The sequence below is a fragment of the Perca flavescens genome, chromosome 6 (genome assembly GCF_004354835.1).
Source record: "Perca flavescens isolate YP-PL-M2 chromosome 6, PFLA_1.0, whole genome shotgun sequence".
Lineage (NCBI taxonomy): Eukaryota > Metazoa > Chordata > Actinopteri > Perciformes > Percidae > Perca > Perca flavescens.
Window position 1 is genome coordinate 27,484,316 of NC_041336.1, and position 20,107 is coordinate 27,504,422.

General features: G+C 43.0%; 1 protein-coding gene across 3 annotated transcripts; it reads left to right on the forward strand.

The window, feature by feature from the left end:
• Positions 1-1,714: 1,714 nt before the first annotated feature.
• mtcl3a (MTCL family member 3a) lies at positions 1,715-18,427 on the forward strand. Of its 3 annotated transcripts, XM_028579606.1 has the most exons (8): positions 1,716-2,952; positions 3,344-3,511; positions 9,595-9,897; positions 12,063-12,614; positions 13,956-14,035; positions 14,142-15,996; positions 16,888-16,923; positions 17,006-17,097. In XM_028579606.1, the coding sequence occupies exons 1-7, from the start codon at positions 2,539-2,541 to the stop codon at positions 16,915-16,917; spliced, it is 3,402 nt and encodes a 1,133-aa protein (XP_028435407.1). In that variant the 5' UTR covers positions 1,716-2,538; the 3' UTR covers positions 16,918-16,923; positions 17,006-17,097. The 3 variants fall into 3 exon arrangements, with proteins under 3 accessions (XP_028435405.1, XP_028435406.1, XP_028435407.1); XM_028579604.1 differs by lacking the exon at positions 16,888-16,923 and having other exon boundaries at positions 1,715-2,952; positions 17,006-18,427; XM_028579605.1 differs by lacking the exon at positions 16,888-16,923 and having other exon boundaries at positions 1,715-2,937; positions 17,006-18,427.
• Positions 18,428-20,107: the final 1,680 nt, after the last annotated feature.

The following is a 20,107-nucleotide window of genomic DNA, read 5'->3' on the forward strand; positions in this document are numbered from 1 at the left end:
ACATAAGGTCACTCAAGGTACAGGACATTATCATTTTTCCATGTATGATCCAAGCCACTCATCTACTCAGATGCTTTCAACATTTATTGGAGACCAAACACCTTGGAGCGACACTAGACTGTTAGGTGAGTAATGAGCTTTTTGCTGTCAATCTGATTTCCTTACCTGATTAGACACTTCTCGTGATCTGTCTCACTTTCCTGTTAGTTTACACTTTTTTTCACTCTCATTGGAGATTGGGGGCATTATGTAATTCTCCCCAGCATAGCTTGGTCCAATTTCAGCCTAAGCAGACATCTAATCAGCCACAATAACTGAAAAACACCTGTGTGATGGGTGTTCAGGGTCTTTTATTAGATTCAAAATGTTATGTTTATAGTGGAGATTTGAATGGGTCTGTAAAGCCAGAAAGTCAAAAAAAATGGTTTTACCCACACAGATACTTGAACCATTAGGCTACTGCTGCAAATGTCTATCTACAGTATGAAGTTTTCACATGACCGCAGCAATAATCAGGTCTGTGAGCAGTACATTGTAAATACTGACGTTTGTGTTATGACTGTTAGGGCAATGCACACAGACTATACACAGACACTGTGCGTGCCCAGTCACAATAATTACATTATTATTACATAACATTGTCATTCACACACTCACACACCATCTGACATCAAAACAAACAATAGGCTGTGTCTTTCAAGTTCTTCTTCTGCAACTGTCTTGAGTCATGATGGAATGTCAACATAACCTGTAACAAATCATACAAATGCCCATGGGGAATATGATAGGAGCGTTGGCATTTGGATTTGACTTATGGGACTCTTAAAATGCCCTTGGGTGGGTCTGAATAATCAAGGAAAAAAATGTGCTGATCTGTTTAACCAACGGACCTGACCACCAGGACGGGGGCGGAACAGGTCCACTTCTTTCATCCCACCGGTGGGAGGTTTTACGTCACATATTAGGGCCAGCTGTGGAGAGAGAGAGAGAGAGGGAGAGAGAGAGGGAGAGAGAGGGGGAGACATAGGAAAATAGAGAGAAAGGAGGATTTTATTCCCGTTAATGAAAGCATCATTTCAGCTGTAGGCTGTCGCTCTCCAGTTGTTTTTGCCACCGCATTCCAGCCCAGACTTCATTTCAACTACTTCGTTGGCTCTTGTGCCTGTTTTTCAAGGATATTTATTGCAACTTTCAATATTAGAGGAAGAGGTAAGAGGGTCGCTTCATCCAAATGGCACGTGCTTCATATGGTGAGAGACGGGAGTCGTTTCAAGTTTGTTTTGGCGCTCGAGCGGAACAAAAACCGTCAACATCAGAAATTTTGTGTAGAAAGCAAGCTAACTCGCGCGTTATTATTACTACTTAGCTAGCCTACTACTAACGTTACTTCGCCTATAGGCTACTATGTCGCGAGTAACAAGAGCAACGGGTTACTTTTTTCACAGACAGGCTACAGGTCCGGCTACTTGTTATCTCAATCAAGATGAAAAACCCCACCCTACCCTCTCTCTTTCCTCGTGATACTCATCCCCTTCTCAGGCTAAGATAGCAGATGAGAAATGGCAGAAGAGTGGGAGTAGCTACTAGGCTACTGCTACGGATGAGAAAAGAGGAAAGGTAACGTTAGGCAAAATAGTTTTTTTTACGGGCAATGTAAGACCAACCGCTTATTTTGCGAGGGGCACTCTCATTTAGTGCAGCTTACAAATACTGCCCTCAGGTCGTAGCCTACTAAGTGGTTTATTGCCTCTAAAATGAGTGACAGCTACTGCTGTTTTGTTTTTAGCCTACTATCAACGAGTCTACCACGGCGCAAATTGATTTGTTGCCATGGATACAGCGCACGGGGGTATCCTGCGACGTAATTAGAGCAATCCGGTGTTTACTAATTGTCGCTCCTGCTGCTTCTTCCAGCTAATCTGGCTCTAGGGAAATACTCATGGTTACAGTGGGTAAAAATACTCCACTGCTCTTACATCAGTGCGCTCCGTGTCCGTGATATTTTTGGGAACTTCTCCATTTGCGTCGGAGTGGTATAAGCTACGGTGTCTGTCTTTGCCAGCCCTGGATTGTCGCCTGCAACGACTCGCGTCCTGTGATTTCGAGATAAAACATGTAAAAGGAAAACAGCGCAGGGGTGCAGCAGTGAGGACGTCTTTGAGATAAAAAAAAAAAAGCACCGTGGAGACTCTGGCGCACGAATGGCGGTTTGACCTTGTCTCTGTGAGGATATGGAAGGGACCAAAGCGTCCCGTCCCCGTCGCCTGTATGAGCACAGCGGGGGCTGCTGTCCCGAGCGGTGCTGTGCGGCCGACGGGGGATTTGGCCGGGTTTGGATAATTGACGCTTTCAGTTTGTGACCGGTCACCAACTGAACAACAGTTTCAACAGGAGATGGCTGAGTGAACTGCAAAAAAGTATTTCACTGTATGCTCACAGAGCAGAAATGGATACTTACAAAATAGCTTGGTTGCAACTTCCGATAATTTATCTCATTAAGTTTTTTTTTTTTTTGTTTTCTTTTAATGCGCTGGAGAAATGTGGAGTGCGTTTATGAACGGCTCGGGGCTGCACAGCGGGGGCGGTGCTCGTGGGGGCTACGTCCCGTCTCAGGGATGGGAGTTTGTGCCCTGCTCCGGGATGGAGAGGGCAGATAGAGGCAGGGGCAAAAGTCGCAGCCCGTCGAGGAGGATCTCTTCTCCGCCCACCGTCTTCAGTCACATCTACGATTCCCAGTTCGGTGCTTCACCGGATGGTAGAGAAGGTGGAGCAGGGACACAGCTTGAACTCCTCAGGGGACAAATGTGGCCGGGTCCCGAAGACCAGCAGCAGCAAACACAACACACGCGGCTTAAAAAGAAATTTGAGGATTTGAAAAAGCGACACGTACAGGATAAGGAAGGATGGATGCGCGAGAAGGAGTCATTGTTGAGAGAAGTAGCTGACATACAAGTGATTGAACATATTTACTACCCCTGGGAAAGCTATATCTGTGTTTGCCTTTAATGCGTCTGTAGTAAACATGCCTTCTTTTTTTTCTGTGCCAGTATAGCCTATTAAATGGGAAGTTAGTTTGTCAATGGTACACGTGTTCACAGTGAATTTGTTGTGTTTTATGGTATCATCTCTTATATTCCCAGAATATTCCTCAGGGGTTCAAATAAAAAAAAATAATGATATACTTTGATACACCATTGTAAACATCTGTTTATTATAAAGTACTGATTTCCTTAGTTCTTCTCTGATTGCACTGTGTGATAGCGTACTGACTGACTAACTTTTAAAAATATGTTCATCTAGCATATTTGGTTGACAAGATTGTTGTCAATGTGTTTCCATGCAGGGGGGGGAGAACAGAAGGATTCTGCTGGACCTGAAGACGGTTTTGGAGGAAGTGCAGGCAGAGGTGAAGAAAGAGGAGGAGAAGAGGGGCGAGCTCCAGCTGCAGTACACCAGAGACAGATGTGCCTGGGAGCTGGAAAAGGCCGAGCTCAAATGCAGGATTGCACAGGTAACTCAGGAATGGTGATGTGTGGGTTGGTTTTGAGGGTTAAGTCTGTATTCAAAAGCATCTCCAAACAAATAATTAGTCAGTTGCAATTTTAGTATTTGTGTGTTAGAGCAATGTATAGCTGTGCACGTCTGGTGTGTGTGTGCTTGAGGACAGTTGTCCAAATACAAATTAACACTAATCTTGTTTAACAACAATATCTAAGGAACTTCACATAAAGTATGCTTTATTGCTGTTAATATCTATATTGTTTCTTGTGTGTATTATGTTTGTGTATTTTGTCATGTCTTTGCATGTCTGGCCTCCAGTTTGGTGTAAATTGGGATCGCCACGTTTGCCACCCACATGGCAGGGTGATAAGTCACCCTGGAATCCATCCAACTCAAGCTTCAGTTTAGACAAAAGATTTGCACCAAGTAGACAAATGTTATCCCCGCTCGGCTAGACACAGACGCCCAACTTGGCTTTTAACAGCTAACTCTAAGAAGGTAAAATATTAACCTATTGTTGCCTTTGGACAGCTACTGTTAAGTGTTTCTTGAAATGGGCAGAAAATACTTACAGAGTTAAGTTTGCATACCTGTGCCACGCTGTGTCAGGCATTGCACGGAACACTTGAAGGACCATGGCTTTTCTTCAAAGCATTTTAGGGATTTAGTTTTTCTCTGGTTATATCAGAAGATGGATTTGTATGGTTGCCCAAAAGGGGCTGTACTCAACATACTAAAATAAACAGCTGGCTAGGATTGCCACCACAGGGCTCTCACAGACCGTTCCCCGATACATGAACTATCTAGTGAAGTTGACCTTTGACCTTTTGGATATAACATGTCAGTACTTTATATTTTTATCCTATTAGACATTCGATTAGCGTAGGAATTCCTGAGTTATGGCTAAAACCGTGTTTTGTCAGGTCACAGTGACTTTGACCTTTGACCACCAAAATCTAATCAGTTCGTCCCTGAGTCCAAGTGGACGTTGTGCATAATCTGAAGAAATCCTGAGAAATTGTGTTCCCATGAATGGGAAGGGTGTACGTACAAACGGATGGACGGAAAACCAGAAAACATGATGCCTCAGGCCACGGCTATTTCCGACGCGGAGGCATACAAATTAAATGATTCTCTGAGTGAAGTGATGAAGCTCAGAAATGTGGTGCTGGAAGGGAGAAAAAGGTGGTGTGCAATGACACTGCAGAGCAGTTGGGCGAGACCGCTGCTAACACGACGACACAGGAATGCAACATGTTAGCATGGCTTTCCCGGACACAGATGGTTTAACTGCCATAATGTCATTCCCTCTATGTGAGTAGATGGCACAGTGTTAGTGTTCAGCTCTTCTCTTTGTCCTGCTGGCTCTGTGCCTTCTCACAGTGTGGTTGACAGAGAGCCTTATAAAAACAGAGACTTTTACTGTTCTGTTTTGTGTTTGTAAAGCCCATTGTGGCAGTGGGAGAAAGAGGCTTAATCTACTGCAGGAGGTTATACCATAATCACACACACACACACACACACACACACACACACACACACACACACACACACACACACACACAAATGTTATCCCTGCTCAGCCAGAGAGACACCCAACTTGGCTTAACAGCTAACTGTAAGACCCCTTTCACACTGATGGCTCAATTAGGGTTTATACCCAGGTTGACTGTGTGTTTGAATGGGGTAACCCTCATCGATCTACTCGGCTTCCCGTCCCATGTCGCCAGGTGGGATTGATCAGGGTAGACTAGGGTTGATTTCAATGTGAATTGCGCACGACCTGGGCCGCTAACAGCCTGGCGGGGCAAATTATGTGATTGGTTGGAAATGACAGTTGGACAGTCGTCACAGGTCCCCGCACACTTTGAAAAAAACAACAACATAAACTTTGTCTCACTGTGCTTTACACTAGGTTTTCACCATAAAACTAGGATTTTCACAGGCAGCTTCAACAACAGCAGAGTGGGTGCCTGGATGTTCCCTAGTCTGCCTTTTGCAGAGCGGTAGCGGAGTTTTACAGGCAAAACTGCCTGTAATCATTTGTTTGGGACAGGAGAGATGTCTGAATGATTTGTTTCTTTACATATTCGCAAAGTGCTTATGGAAGTCTTTGTGTTTTTACTTGTGTGTGTGAACATGGGTCCACAATAATTTGGAATGGAACGTGAACACACACACACTATGCAGAAATGTCTATATTTGTTGCACAAACAGACCAAGGGGAAATGTGACTTGGAGTTAAGCCATGCTGGGCGGGGATTGCTCCATTGTAAAAGTTGTTTTGTCTTGATGCCACATCCTCCAACAATTTATAGTTTTGGGTATGTGTTTACGAAGTGGTAATTTGGGGTTGCTCATCAGGTTCAAAACACATCAAGTCAAGTTTTCTGAAATCATTAGCAGCTCAGTAATCAAATGACTAATTTACAGACTTTACAGATTTCTAACTACCTTGCATCCCTCATTGGGCAGTTTAGAGTCAATTTTTAATGAGTCTTTAACCAAAGTTTGGTCAGCTTTTAGTTCAAGAAAGTAGAATTAAACAGAATATGGCTATTGATCTTAGACAAGGTTTTTGAATCCTATTTTCTATAATCAATGTAATTCACTCTTTTATGCTACATCAGACAGAACACAAAAATTAATAGCCTGATAATCAGACTGAATTGCCATTTTGTTTCACTTTCATTCATATATATATATATATCCCTTGTATTGTCCTTCGTGTCGTGGGTACTTTTTAGTTTATTTACATTTAGTATTAGCCTGTCCAAACACGTTCGATCACAGCACGGGTCTCTCTCTCTATATATATATAAAAGGCTGAACAATGTGGGGGAGTCGAAGAAATGGACAAGAATGCATGCAAACCAATGCAAGGAGGTCAGTAGAGCAAATGGGTGTAACTTTATTTCACTTTGAAATGAAATGTGTACAGTTTGGTGCGAGCAGCTGTGAAACTCCTCTCTCATTTTCCACATAGTTGGCTTCACTGTACCAGTGCAAAGGAGATCCCATTCATTTTTAGCTCAGATGGAGAGCGAAAACAGAGGGTGTTAAAGAAGGTAATTGTTAGGTAATTGTTTGAATGCTGATACTGATCATGCTTCTAACAATCCAGAATAGCGTTGATTTGAAAAGTGATTGTACAATTATAATGTATGTCTGAGAAGAGCCTTTTGAGGTAATTAGCTGAATGAGTCATACAGTAAAGAGGGCTCAGCTGAACTCTTTCTTGCAGTTTGCTATGATAAGCTTGTTGGTATTGCACTGTTAGCTGGACAGCTAGCTTTTGTTCGTTATTGCACTTTGACTTTAAAAAGGTAGCACAAACCCATAAGGAGGCGGCCAGAATACTGTAGAGGATTATCCAAGCAGCCAAGTGTATTATACAATCCTAAAGTAATGAATGGAACAAGTGGTGGCTACTTTAGGACCTGGGTCTAGGAAGTTGGAATTTTGAGGTCACTTTAAGGGAAATGGCATTTGCAAATCATGTGTCATAGTGAAGATATCCTTATCTGTACTTAACCAGGAGAGTGTGATTGAACCCACAGACTAAAGTGCTGCATAATTACCTTCCCCAAAAGGTTATGTTTTCCGTTCAATTTGTCTGTTTGTTGGTTTGTTTGTCTATCAGCAGGATTATGGAAAAACTACTGGCCCGATTTTCTTGAAACTGTGGAAGGGTGTAGCATTGGCCAAGGAAGAACATTACATTTTGGAGTGAATGCAAATCACGGGCGGACACACAAACTATTTATCACTTTCATTGGCTTTGCAAGATAGGGCGATTGTGCTGCATTCATGTGGTTTCAGAATAATCAAATGACTGAATAAAAATGACTTCCCGACTGGGAGAATTCACACTGCATTAACATTGTAAGAAAGGGCATGCCTTGGTGGAGGTCTTCGCTCTCCCAGTGCCCTTCTAGTTGCTTTTTAATCAAGTTTCATTCATAAAATTTCCACATCTTAGATATTTTTATGTATTTCTTAGCTGTGGTTAGCAGCCAGTTTACGTCCCTTTTGTGGGTCAACTGATTGGTTGAGAAACTAAAGATCGGTAGCTACAAACAGTTACATGCTTGTTCTATTCTTGCGATTTTAATTACACACCTTTCCTCACAGTAGGATATGGGTGTGAATGTAGCTACTGTATGTCGGTTCCACATCCCTTTTGGGCACTTCTACCACCAAATACCAGGGGAGCATCAAAGGTCCCATGCCGGATATTTCCTGGCATATTTCTTCGCATGCCACTGATTTATGAAAGCTGCGGGCAGCTAGTAGACATGTCACTCTGCCTTAGCAGCCAACTCCCCTCCTCCTTTTACCTCGACTCCCCACCTCCTCTCGGAATGTGACATTGTACAAGGCTGTGTGTCCACTATTTATAGTGGGTCACCGTGGTGACACAGTTACCTTTATATACCCTGTGCCATACAGTGACAGAATGGGTGTCCAAGGCTAGCAGGAGATGGCTCTGATAGAGTTGTGTGGGTGCATGCATGGGTGTGTTTTCCCTAAACTGGCTAAAATGATGTTGACCCGTATCCCTTTAGAGTTTTCTTTTTAAGAAGACACTTTTTCTTTGCTGTCTCAAATAATAACAAAACGTATGTGCAAAAACCTCTTATTTTTGCACTTTCACTATTTGTTTACATTTGGATGTTTAAATAGACTGTGGACAGCACCCATCAGCATCCGTCTGTAATTGTGGAGAACTTTGAGAAGAGCCACAGGCAGACAGAAAGGGTTGACTTGTTTTTCTACACCATAATTTCATGACCCCAGGCCACAGGCAGAAATAGCACCATGACCGAGGCTTGTAAGAAGGCTTTGGTCGCTGTCTGTGACTGAACACTGAAATAACACACTCAGGCATGCTCATATGCATTCTCTCCCTTTTTCTAACACACACACACACACACACACACACACACACACACACACACACACACACACACACACACACACACACACACACACACACACACACACACACACACACACACACATATGTGCATATGCTCAGGCGTTGTCTTGGGCTCTTTCCAGAAAGCCAACATTTCTTTCCCTTTTTTTACGCGCAACAAAAATGCACATATTTACCACAGAATGCACAGATCTATGCACACCCTTATCCTTAAATACTACAAAAAAAGGGAAAGCGTCTATATCAGATAATTCCTTTGCATTATCTCGTTGGTAGAGGACATTTCAGATTAGTTTTCCTAACACCATTATCTTATCCAGATGTACAAATCAGACCACCATGACAAACCTTTGATGTTATCAAATTCAGTCCGTTTTTCAAGCCCTTTTTTCTAGCATTTTTTGCAATATTTCTTAGTCATTCTCAGTAACGTAACAACATTTCTTTGGCTTAAGTTTTTGGCCCAAACACAGTGAAATTTCCAGGGGAAATGCCCAGGCTATTTAGCTTGAAAAGGGCATTGTGCAGGGGCACTCAGTAATATTGTCATTAAAACAAAAACATCCAATTGAACTAATAAAATTGGCATTTTTATAATGTGTTGAAAGGAATCGGAAGTCCTGTCATATCTGTGTTGAAAGATCCTCTTTGTCTGAATCTGTGTTTCTCTGAAAACGGATTATCATTTGACTGAGGCCACATGCATCCTCTGCAGACACATTTTTTCTGTGCCTGAATCTGCCATATCCTGCGCTGCATCCTGTGTTAGTGAAGTACCTTAGAGAAGAGACTAGAACCCATGAACCATGCGTGTGAGTTCTTACAGGATATTTTCATCTCTCTTCTCTCTTTTCTCCCTCTTCCCTCCTCTGAACCCACTCACACTCGTTCCCATGGTGCATTATTCCCCCACTTCCTCCACCTTCTCTTCCTGCCACTCCTTCATTCTCTTAATTCCACTTTTAACAATTTCTCTTCACTCCTTCCTTGCTTGTCTTATCATCTGGCTCTCATCCTCTTTTTCTCCAACTGTAATCTACCCTGTATCACCACTGACTGTTTTCTCCCACTCTTTCCCATTCCATCTTCCTGCTCCCTTCTCTCTCCTCCTCTGTGCCCTCTGCACTCCCTGTCTGTTTCCTTCGCTTCAGTTGGAGGCTAGAGAGGGTGCTGGCTTGATCAGCGGAGGGGTCCAGTCAGCAGCAGGTCCTGGCTCTGTGGCGTCACGGAGCGCTCGAGAACAGAACGGCGAGACATCCATGCTCCGCCGGGATAGGGAAGAGCAGCGGAGGCTCCTGGCGGACACACACTCGACAGCCATGGACCTGCGCTGTCGCCTGGAGCACAATGAGAGGGACTGGTTAAGGGAGAAAGCCGAGCTGCTGGAGAGGTTCGACGTGGAGAGGAGGGAATGGGAGTGCCAGCTGAAGGATATGCAGAAGAAAATTGAAGAGGTGAGATACTCCAAATGTGTCCAACTGAGAATATTTCTGCATTTTGTCTTGGTTTAATTATTTGCTTTGGGGTTAAGGTTGGATTTAGGTAAAAGCTAGGCAAGTGAATGACTAGATAAAGGAAAACCCTCAAAAGTACTGTATGTAATGCCATTTTCAAACGTATGAAACTTTGCTCCATTTTTTGTGTATGATATATGGCTTCCAATGCACTGAGCAGCCTACAGTGTGTAACACTTCCCTCCTACACATCCTGTTCACCATCAACACTGTCAAAACAATATCCCTGATCAGTGCAGCTGCAGAGTATGAGGAAAGGAAGGAGGGCGAGAGTTCTGCTATTTCTCTGATCTCTGTGTACTGGCAGGCTATGACCTGGACTTATGTAGACAGAAGCTGGCATGTAAAAAAAAGAACATTTAAGAGAGAGATTACTGTAATATACTCCTCCATAGGTGGCTATGATCATATGTGATAGTCAAAAGACCAAAACAGAAAAGCTTATTTATTGACAGTCACATCTTTTCATTTTGTTAAATTGTTTTCATTATTTGTTGCATGTATTCACAATGTGCATTTACATGATATAATGACAAATGAATGAATGAACAAGAACTTTAATGTTCTTCTTCGTTGTTTGTGTTTGGAAATATTCCCGACTACGTCAGTTAGAGCAAATTAAATATTTAATTGATTTGTTTGTATACTTAAAATGCTCATCGTGCGTCACTTTGTAACACAGGTTATAATGCTCGCCTAGCTGCTAGCATGGCACTCCCTCATACTCTGCAACTGACAAGCTGATGTGCGACTCCTAACAAAGATGGAATAGAAATGAGATGCCTTACGCTGTAGCTAAAACAGAGAGCTCAACACACAGGGTGAAAAGAAGAGCTGCAGCAATGTGCAGTACAACAAATATATGGTGTTTTCTGAAAATTATACCACATAAACCTATTCTGGTACAACCTCTAAATACAATTATGAACCTGACAATGAGCATAATATGAGCACTTTAAGCAGAAACGTGCTAGGGGGAATATGAGAAATAGAGCTAAAACAACTAGTCAATTAAACAATTAGTAGAGTGACCAAAAAGTAATATTTTACAATTTTGTTAATCAATTAATTGTGAGCTCTAGGAACTTGTTATAAGCCTATTCCATTATTTGACAAACCAAGCAATCAATCAATTCATTGACCAAGTATTCAGCAGATTTATTTATAATAAAATTAAATGTTAGCTGCTGCCCTAATGACAAAGTTGAACTTTTTCAGCTTGTTGGGTTGAAAGGCTCGACTTAGATGAGAATTAGTAGATAAGAAAGTATAACAGGATAAGGCCTGTCAGAAAGGGAAGTAATTCAGAGTAAATTAATGGCCCTAAGAGAGAGGGACAAAGCATGGGTTGTGGCAAAGCCCAAGTCAAAATCTGACATGCCCAGAGGAGCAGATTAGTGTTTTTAATGAGGGAAGCCATACAAAAGTAGTTGGACAGAGTGCGAAGGCACTGGAACAATTTTCTATGAAAAGAACATGTGGCTCTCATTTGCCCCTCTGAGAGCAGAAAATGAGAGAGGAAAACACCAGAGGAATAAAGCAGGCGAAAACGCACTAGTCCCATCTAGACTTTGCGTGAAGGGAAAGGAGCCCAGTCAACATGAAATAGTTACTATTTTGGGATCCCATGGTAGGAGGCCAGAGGTTATCCAATTTTATTTGAAAGAATTCTTTGAATGTTTTTTTTTTTTCAATCCTCTGTGGCCATTGCCATTCTTTATATTCTCTCACCTCATTCTAAGCATCCAGTGAGAGTAGATTCCTAATGTATGCCCCTTTAAACACAATACTCTACTTACTACTCTACTTAGGTGTACCTTCTTGATCTAATAGACAATATAATAATATCATTAGATCAATAAAAACAAAAGAATAAATGTCAATATTTAAATAAGTTTTTGTTTATATTTGGTGTATTTGACTGATATTTGATTTGTTGAATGTAATATTGCGTTTGCTCAGTCTCTGCCAAATCTAATGTTGAACTCTAATCTTTAAAGAAAACATTTTAAAATGACAAAAGGGTATTGTTTGTTTCATTCAACATAAGAGTAATGCAGTAAGGCTAAAAAAAGATGACCTCTATTTCCTCTTCCTGTTTCTAGCTGTACTGTGATGTGAGGATCAAGCGAGAAGGGACCGGACTAGACAGTGGGAGGCAAGCCGACGATAATGTGCACAGACTCAGCGTACGCTCAACCAGCACCGGATCCAGCCTGCTCAGTGACAACGAGCCGCTGAGCAGCAGCAGTCTGTCAGAGCCAATCAGACATCCACCTTTACCTGGTTTTGGTCGCAACAGAAACATCAGTGGCAGCGATTGCGTTGGCAGAGATGGTCACCACTCCACTTGCTTCCAAGCAGACAGCCTCTTTGAATTTGGTGTCGGTGGTCAGGCCACTCAGAATGAGCATTCACAACCTGAGCAGCTAGATGAGTTAAGATCCAGAGGCACTTGGCAGCAAGACTCAGCCACTGATAGCAAGGAAGCTGTGGATACAATGGAGCTGAATCCTATGCTTCCTGGAGCTCCTAGATGTGGAGTGCCACAGAAGAACGTCTCATACGGGAATGAAAACAATTTTCGTCCTGAAGAAAGTCCTCTTCAGCTGAGTTACAGCAGCGACAAGAAGAAGAACACCACTGCTCTCAATGCTGTGAGTGTTTCAAACCATGTTTCTATATGGTATAGACATTGGTGTGGTCATCATTCCTTGCCTTATCTTTTTTCTTTTTTTTTGCTATGCAGTTTTGGCCATTTCTTCGCTGTTTTTTGTGCTTTTTGCTGGCAGGTTTCTCTATAGCGCTCCCCCTACAGCTTCGGTATAGATATTTGGCAGCTCTGATGTTTACTTGTGTCTGACTCCTCGCTCGGTCAGTTTGCTGTTTCCTCTTTCTCTGTTCTTCCGACAATGCTTTCCTAGCTTTCTGCTTCTTTTTTGCCGGCTCAGCTATGACGATAGTGTGAAAAACTCATAGACAGTATATAATGGACCAATAGACCCCGTTGCTCTGGACGGAGACCAGTGAAGGATATTAGAAGCACTTTTCCGGTGATCTCTTGCTTTACTGCGCAGCCTCCAACTGAGAGAGACAACGTAAATGTGACGTGAGCAACGTGTCTGAAAGTTGTAAGTCTTCTTGTAGCTGTGCCAAGAGAAATCTCAATCATTCCCAATCTTACAGAGATGGAGAGCTTAGGTATATGTAAGGAGATAACATAGGCACAGGGTAATTATTGCTAACTAAAATGCTAGTTAACATTAGTAATTAAACCTGAAACAGCTCATGTAAGTCGAAACTGCCTGCAAGCTTCTCCTGTACTATACGGTAATTCCTCTACTATGTGACACAATCTTTAGCCTATTTTTACAAAACCGTCTACTACGGAGCCATAACGTGAGGTACAAGGTAATGGAGCCTTTTATATATTGTCATGTTTCTCTAGAACTATGGACAAATAAAGTCTTTAAACGCTTCAGATGGAAAGTTATTTGCTGTCAATTGACGTCAAAATGAATGCTAGTCAGTGGAATGCTAACGGGAGGTGATACCTTTGTAGCATCAAAATGGCGCTATAGGAGGTTTCGAGTTCCGAAGCGAAGCTTACCCCCTTGGAAAAACTCCATCGCTACCTTGTTTGCCGGTTCCTGAATGGGCGTATGTGTGCAGTGACGTGAAGCAATTCGTTACATTGCGAGACCTGATATCACGCGATACTTCATGACGCTGAGTAAGTTGCAAGGGTGGTTATAGTCATATAACCATTCCAATGACTCCGAAGCTGTTCAGTTAAGGTAAATTAAGCTAAAAAAACAGCATAGTTCCCCTTTAATCATCAGTGTTACTGTACAGTCACTCCTTGGTTTCTATAGTCTATATAATCCTCTTAAACTACCTCATCATCAATTTTAAGTTTTATTTTTACGGTACTTCAACAATACACAGTATCCAGCATGTCTGATTGTATCTCTGTCTCTCCCTTATCTGTGTCTCAGGCTCTGAAGGAGATAGCTCTTGTAAGCGAGGAGCTTTGCAGCTACCAGGATGAGATCAGAAAGAAGAGTGGGGATAAGAGGTAATTAAATCCCCTTTGCTATGGAACTATGGTAATCACTGTGCCTGTTATGTCTTGATGCTCTTACTATAAGAGTGAATGCATTTCACCGTTTCATTCCCTTCAGGAATCGGTTTGAATCCCTCTGCCTACCTGAGGAGAGTGAGATGTTGTTTGGCCATGATAAAACCCTACTGGAGGTGGAGGAAGTTCCCTGCGACCTCAGCCAGATTTACGAAGACCTCCGGGCCTTGGAGAGGGAAAACTGGATCACCCAATCACCAGATCACACCTGGCACGCCGACAAAGGAGCAAGCAAATCCTGGAGAGCAAACACTGTTGATCCAGACAGCTATGGAGAAACACAGACAAGCCCTGGAGTACTCTCTGAGATTGATACGGCAGGTCCACCCATCCCTCCCCGCACCTCCTCCTGGAATCTGAGCTCCCCCACCCATCCAGACACAGAACTCCACATCCTGGAATCCCCCGTGATGACAGTGAGGAAGTGCCATAGCCCCTGTGTTCTAGTGGACAAAAAAGGTAGCAGCCCGTCTATTGTCAGGAAGTTCGAGGCCATGCTACAAGAAAATGAAGGAAAAGTTTTAATAGACGGTGTTGTAGCATCGTGCTCTGTACCTGCTAACCCTGAATGTAATATGGGCTGCTGCCACAACCGCTGGTCCTGTGATGCAAGCAAATTCACTAGCAGTAAACTGTCAACATACGGGACTGTCCAGAAAAGCTTCTCTGAAGTCAACATATTGACTGCTGGAAAAGACTTGCGCTCAGAGTACTGCCCTGGTTTCGGGAACTTGAAAAGCTCTGAGCAACAAATGCCTCAGATTGTCAAAGAGTTGCCTTTAGATTTGCTCTTGTCCTCTCTCGAAATACCACCTGCCAGCCCCAACCTCCAGGGCTCTAAAAGAAACATAATGCTGGAACAAAAAACAGCTGAGTTCAACAGAACTTTGTTTCAGGCTGAGATGGGCCGTGGTGTAGATGAACCAAACAGTTTTATACATACAGATGCCGGCTCAGTGGGTTGCCAACCAGTCTTTCCCCCAAGTTGTGCATCAGATGAGATTTTACCTCCCAGGGAGAAAACATTTCAGCCTAATTGTACTGATGTCACCACTAGCGTCATGGGTGTGCATCCTGAAGTCACATTTTCTACAAGTCAGAACCCCAAGCTCCAACCAAGGCGAATGAGATGTGGTACTGGAGGTCAAGAGGTTAAAATGAAGCAAGAAATCCTTTCTGACCATTCATCTGAACCACAGCCACAGATTATAAGCTCTCAGAGTCCAGCACACCATTCTGAGGTCAAGCACAAAGTTCCAACAGCAAGCAGTCCTTCCAGGAAAACACAGCACAGAGGGGCCACAGAGGATCTCTTTTCTGAGTCTGTCTTGCCTGCAAACACCCAGCCAGGTCCGAATGTGGACAGTTACAGCTCCAAGAATGAGAATCCCCATGGAGCAAGGTCTCAGTCGGCCAGAGCTGGTGTTTCACTCCAGCAGCCGTCTGCTGAGAACAAACAAAGACAGATGACACAGCCAGGGCAACAGGCACAGCTAAGGCATGCGTCTGTTCTTCCTTCCCAGTCAGACTCCTCCAGACCTGGGCTTCGAATGATGAATGACCATCCCTGGAGGGCCCTTACTCTGGCTGCGTACCCACGGCCTGAGGGATCCAGATCCAACTACGGTGCAGTGGAAAGGATTCTGAAGAATTACGAGAGTGCAGCCCGGGCTCAACAGAGCCAGAGCCAACCGAACGAGATGGCTTCAAGTCCTTGGGTCAGTCTCAGGCAGGAGGAGAACGTCACAGAACTGGACATGCTGGACATGGACCCTCTGCCCTTACCACCCACTGCAAGACACACACAGACTTCACACACCTCACAGACGCACACCACACATGCACAGCTCAGCAGCCACTGCGCCATGGGTGTGAAAGAGATACATCTAACAGTGCAGGTGGGTAGCATCTGAAAAATACAGTCTGCATTCACACTTTCACATATAAGCTACTGCCTTGCCACTCAGCAGGTGTGCTAATCACTCTACAGATGTTAGGATTTAGAGGCACTCTCTTGGAATAATAAAATATGAAAGTCTGCACTTTATTTGACTAAAATACAATTAAGTCAAATTATATTTTCAAGCCCAATTATACCAGTGGACCTGGGTGAACTTGCACATTTCGTTCTGTTTCATTCCATTCTGAAACACTAAGCGATTGCCCTTGACTGAGTACAGCTCCGGTGGGAATGTTGTTTATTTCTGGTATGTGCTAAGAGACAGAAGCAGGCCAGAGCCTCCATTATTATCTGGGCATCTGGGCCATTTCATTGCTTAAAGGTTCCTAACAAAAGGAACTGGCAGTGTGGCATATAAAATACTTGGCAGGAGGTTTATCACCCTCAACAACTTGTCTTTCATCTTCCAGTCTTTCTATGGGGCCTCGTAGTGGAAGTGTTTTTCTGGCCTTTGTGTGGTGATTACAGAAGTATCTGCAAGAAGCCAGCTGAATAAATGCCCTTGGCAGAGCACAGAAATGATAAAAAGCCGAAGTGATTATGCTGCTTTAAAGTCATGCAAATGTTAACGAAATCGTTGGAGCGATTATCAAACCAATTTTATTTGACCTCATAGAAAAAACGTATTAGAAGGCACCACTTTAGATTAACCTTAACCCAGGAGCACTGTCCAAAATAAAATGCTGAAGATTCTGGCAGCAGAACCACAGCACGTGTAAGGTATTCCGCTTCAGATGCTGTTCTCTCGACCAAAAAGAATGGGATCTACTTGTGTGACCTTTCCACATGAGCATGTTCCTGTTTGAAATATGCCTGTTGTTTCCCCCAGGGTCAAGAAGACTTCCGATGGAACACGTGAGAAAATGTAAAGTATCTGAGTGTGTGAACTGAATTGTTGATAGAACGGTGTGATAATCCTAAATGGTAATTCATTTGTTTCTCCACAGGAGAAGGAAGAGACCTCTGTCTCCTCCTCCGTTCAGAGGAGCTTCTCGAGACCTGCCCGTCCGGCCAACCGACGCCTCCCCTCCCGATGGGCCAGCCGCTCCCCCACTTCCTCCTCCTCCGCCTCCCCCTCCCCCTCGCCCTCTACCACCCCTGTTGTGCCTCCAACCTTCCCCCTCCAGAAACACAGCTCCTCTTTTACCTACTCACACGCCTTTCACAAAGAGACTGTCATCATTTGACATCCACCTCCCCGTATGATTGAACCGACAAGAAGTCTTCAGTGATAACCTCTGAACATTGAACGTTCCCTTTTCATTACTGTTGTACATACCAAACCCAGACTGCTTCTCCACTCCTACAGACTCAGAAGTGCTTTAGTTGTGAGTTCATCCACTCACCTTTTAGAATGTATGTGGCATCCAGTGGAGCCTAACTGACCAAGGAAGGCAAGAAAAGGATCTGAAGCAGCTTTACTTATTCATTCAGCAGTTTGCTCCCATGAACCTGCCAGGCATCATGCATAGACTCAGAGGACAGTGAAAACATCCCATCCACTGATCATGCATTCATGCCAACCATCTGAATGGATGCCCAATGCTCAGGTCTGGATTCTAGCCTTGACTAGTGTAGCCTTGCAGATCTACCAACAACACACCCTCCTTCTGTTCTATAAACTGTTTTTACACCTTAAAAGCGATGCTTGCTCATATTCAGATGATCCAAAAACTTCCAGCCAAATGAAATCCAGAGTGATGTATGTAATATGTACTGTATTTTGTATTTTGTGCGCAACATGTTTTGTGTGCTTTTTGCACAAAATTTGATGTTACAAACACAACATGCAGCATCATGCTGGGTCGGAGATAAAGTGGCAGTGAAGGAGACATTCCCCCCTAGCCCTAGCATCACTCTGTGTGCTGAATAAAGCAGTGTTGGTATCTGCCTTCTTGAATATTACCTACAGTACATGCCTGGACTGTACCTTGCCTGTGACTTTTGACATTTTGCTTTCCATCCATGACTGGCTTTACATGTTTTTCATGATTACAGTAACACAAATGTGATAGTGAGTTCCTTTTTTTTTTTTTACAACTTTGTACCAAAGGCTGGTTTCTTTATATGCATTTTCCTGATTTCAAAGTGAAATGAATTGTGTGGAATGGCTTTAATTTCTTGCTATCAACTCATTGCTAATGTTTTCCAATCAAAATGTAAAACATCATTCACGAGAGCCTGCTTTTGTGCATAACAAATAATTATGCTTGTGACCATTTTTCTACTTTTACTAATTCTGAATGGTCATATATCAGGACATTACTCAGCTGAGTAGTACAGTTTTTTCGGTCAAAGTAGTGAATCATATGATAGAGGTGAGGCCTTTGCTGTTCTTTTTGTGTAATAAACATAAGGACTTAATGCTTCCTCCTCTCTTTTCACATCACATACCAAAGTATCTACATTTGTAATAAACTTGCATTATACTGTACAGTATGTGATGTTGTCATGCTGTGCAGCTTTGACTGATTGAATACTGATTACACTTCTAAAAATGATTTATTGGCATCTTAAACCCATTTGTGAAGCGTGACTGTGAAGGCACCAGTACAGCATAATGCATTTTGAAGAGAGCGTTATTATACAGTAGTGTTTCAAAAGTTGAGTAACCCTGTGCACAGCGCAGGCCTCTTTAATCCGTAGCCTACAATTCAATTAATCAAACATGGCACAGAAATATTTCTGCATCAAGATGAGTCCTAGGTGACCGTCCAGCTCACAAAGATGAAGCACCAGGACCAAATGACTGTCTGGCTCCTTCAATCTTGTTGGCTGACATCTCTGGTGACACTGTGATCTCTTCCTCTGAGTGATGGCTGCAGAGCTACGTGACAGCGGCACAGGGACCATCCATCCCTTTGACAGCGTGGGTGTGTGTTGTTTTTATGTTTGTGTTCAGTATGTATGTATTCCTCCATAAATGTGTGATGCATTGTGTTGTCTAAATGTGTGTGATTCTGTTTACGTTAGATGTTGTAATAAGCGCCATTTTACTTATTCATGTTTCTGTTTGCCTGTCTGCACTGTCTGGTAAATTATTTAGTTTTGCACCTACACACAAATATGCCCATTCATTATATAACATACAAAGGGACACACACATAGACACACACACACACACACACACACACACACACACATACACATACACCCACACCATACACATCCTTGGCCCTGAGAGGGATGGATACCCAACCCATCACCCTGAAACTTTGCACCCTAGGCTGACTGGAATAACAGGTGCAACAATGTTATGGTGCCAGAAATCCTACCCTGGCGCTGATATAAATATAAATATTGTCATCTTCTCAATGCCTAGCCTATAGCGCTCTGTTGGCTGTCTCTCACTGTTTTCCTGCGTCAAGGCTGGGCAGGAGCGTGGATTCCTAGTACTACTGGCCTGTGCTCAAGTCTGGAGGTTTCCAGATGCTGAAACCATTATATAATCAGTACTAACTGTTTTAAATCAAGTGCTGCTTAAAACACAGTAACACTGAGAAGAATGTATGGAACAATGTGTATTGTATCATACAAACACAGAACACAGGTTCAGCCAGAGACATGGGTCTAATCAGAATGCTGATACAGCTTGTTTCCATTGATGCTCCAATAAAGGTCCACATAGACAAACCCATTGGCCATGTACACTGTTTGATCTTATTTGATTTGATTGGTAGGCCAGTACTTTCTGTAATCCTTTTACAGCCTTGAGTAGAAGAACTGAGATATAATTTTCATACAAACAGTATACATAGTTAAGCTTGATTGGCCTGCAAGGAAGCTCTTGGCCATCTTTAGCACTGCTATGTCCACTGCAGTGCATAGCCAACCCATTAGGTAGATCTTTGCAGAATATTTCCCTCTTATGTCAACAGAGATGAGGGTCGTATCAGATACCTTAGGAATGTTTTTGACTTTTTAATAAACCCGTTTGAATTAATACCACTTTTGCTATTTGGTCATATGGTTTTTACAGTTTAGGACGATTGAATTTTGTCTTTTAATGGCTGAGCACAAGGAGTTGCTGCAGACACATCCCAGTTGCT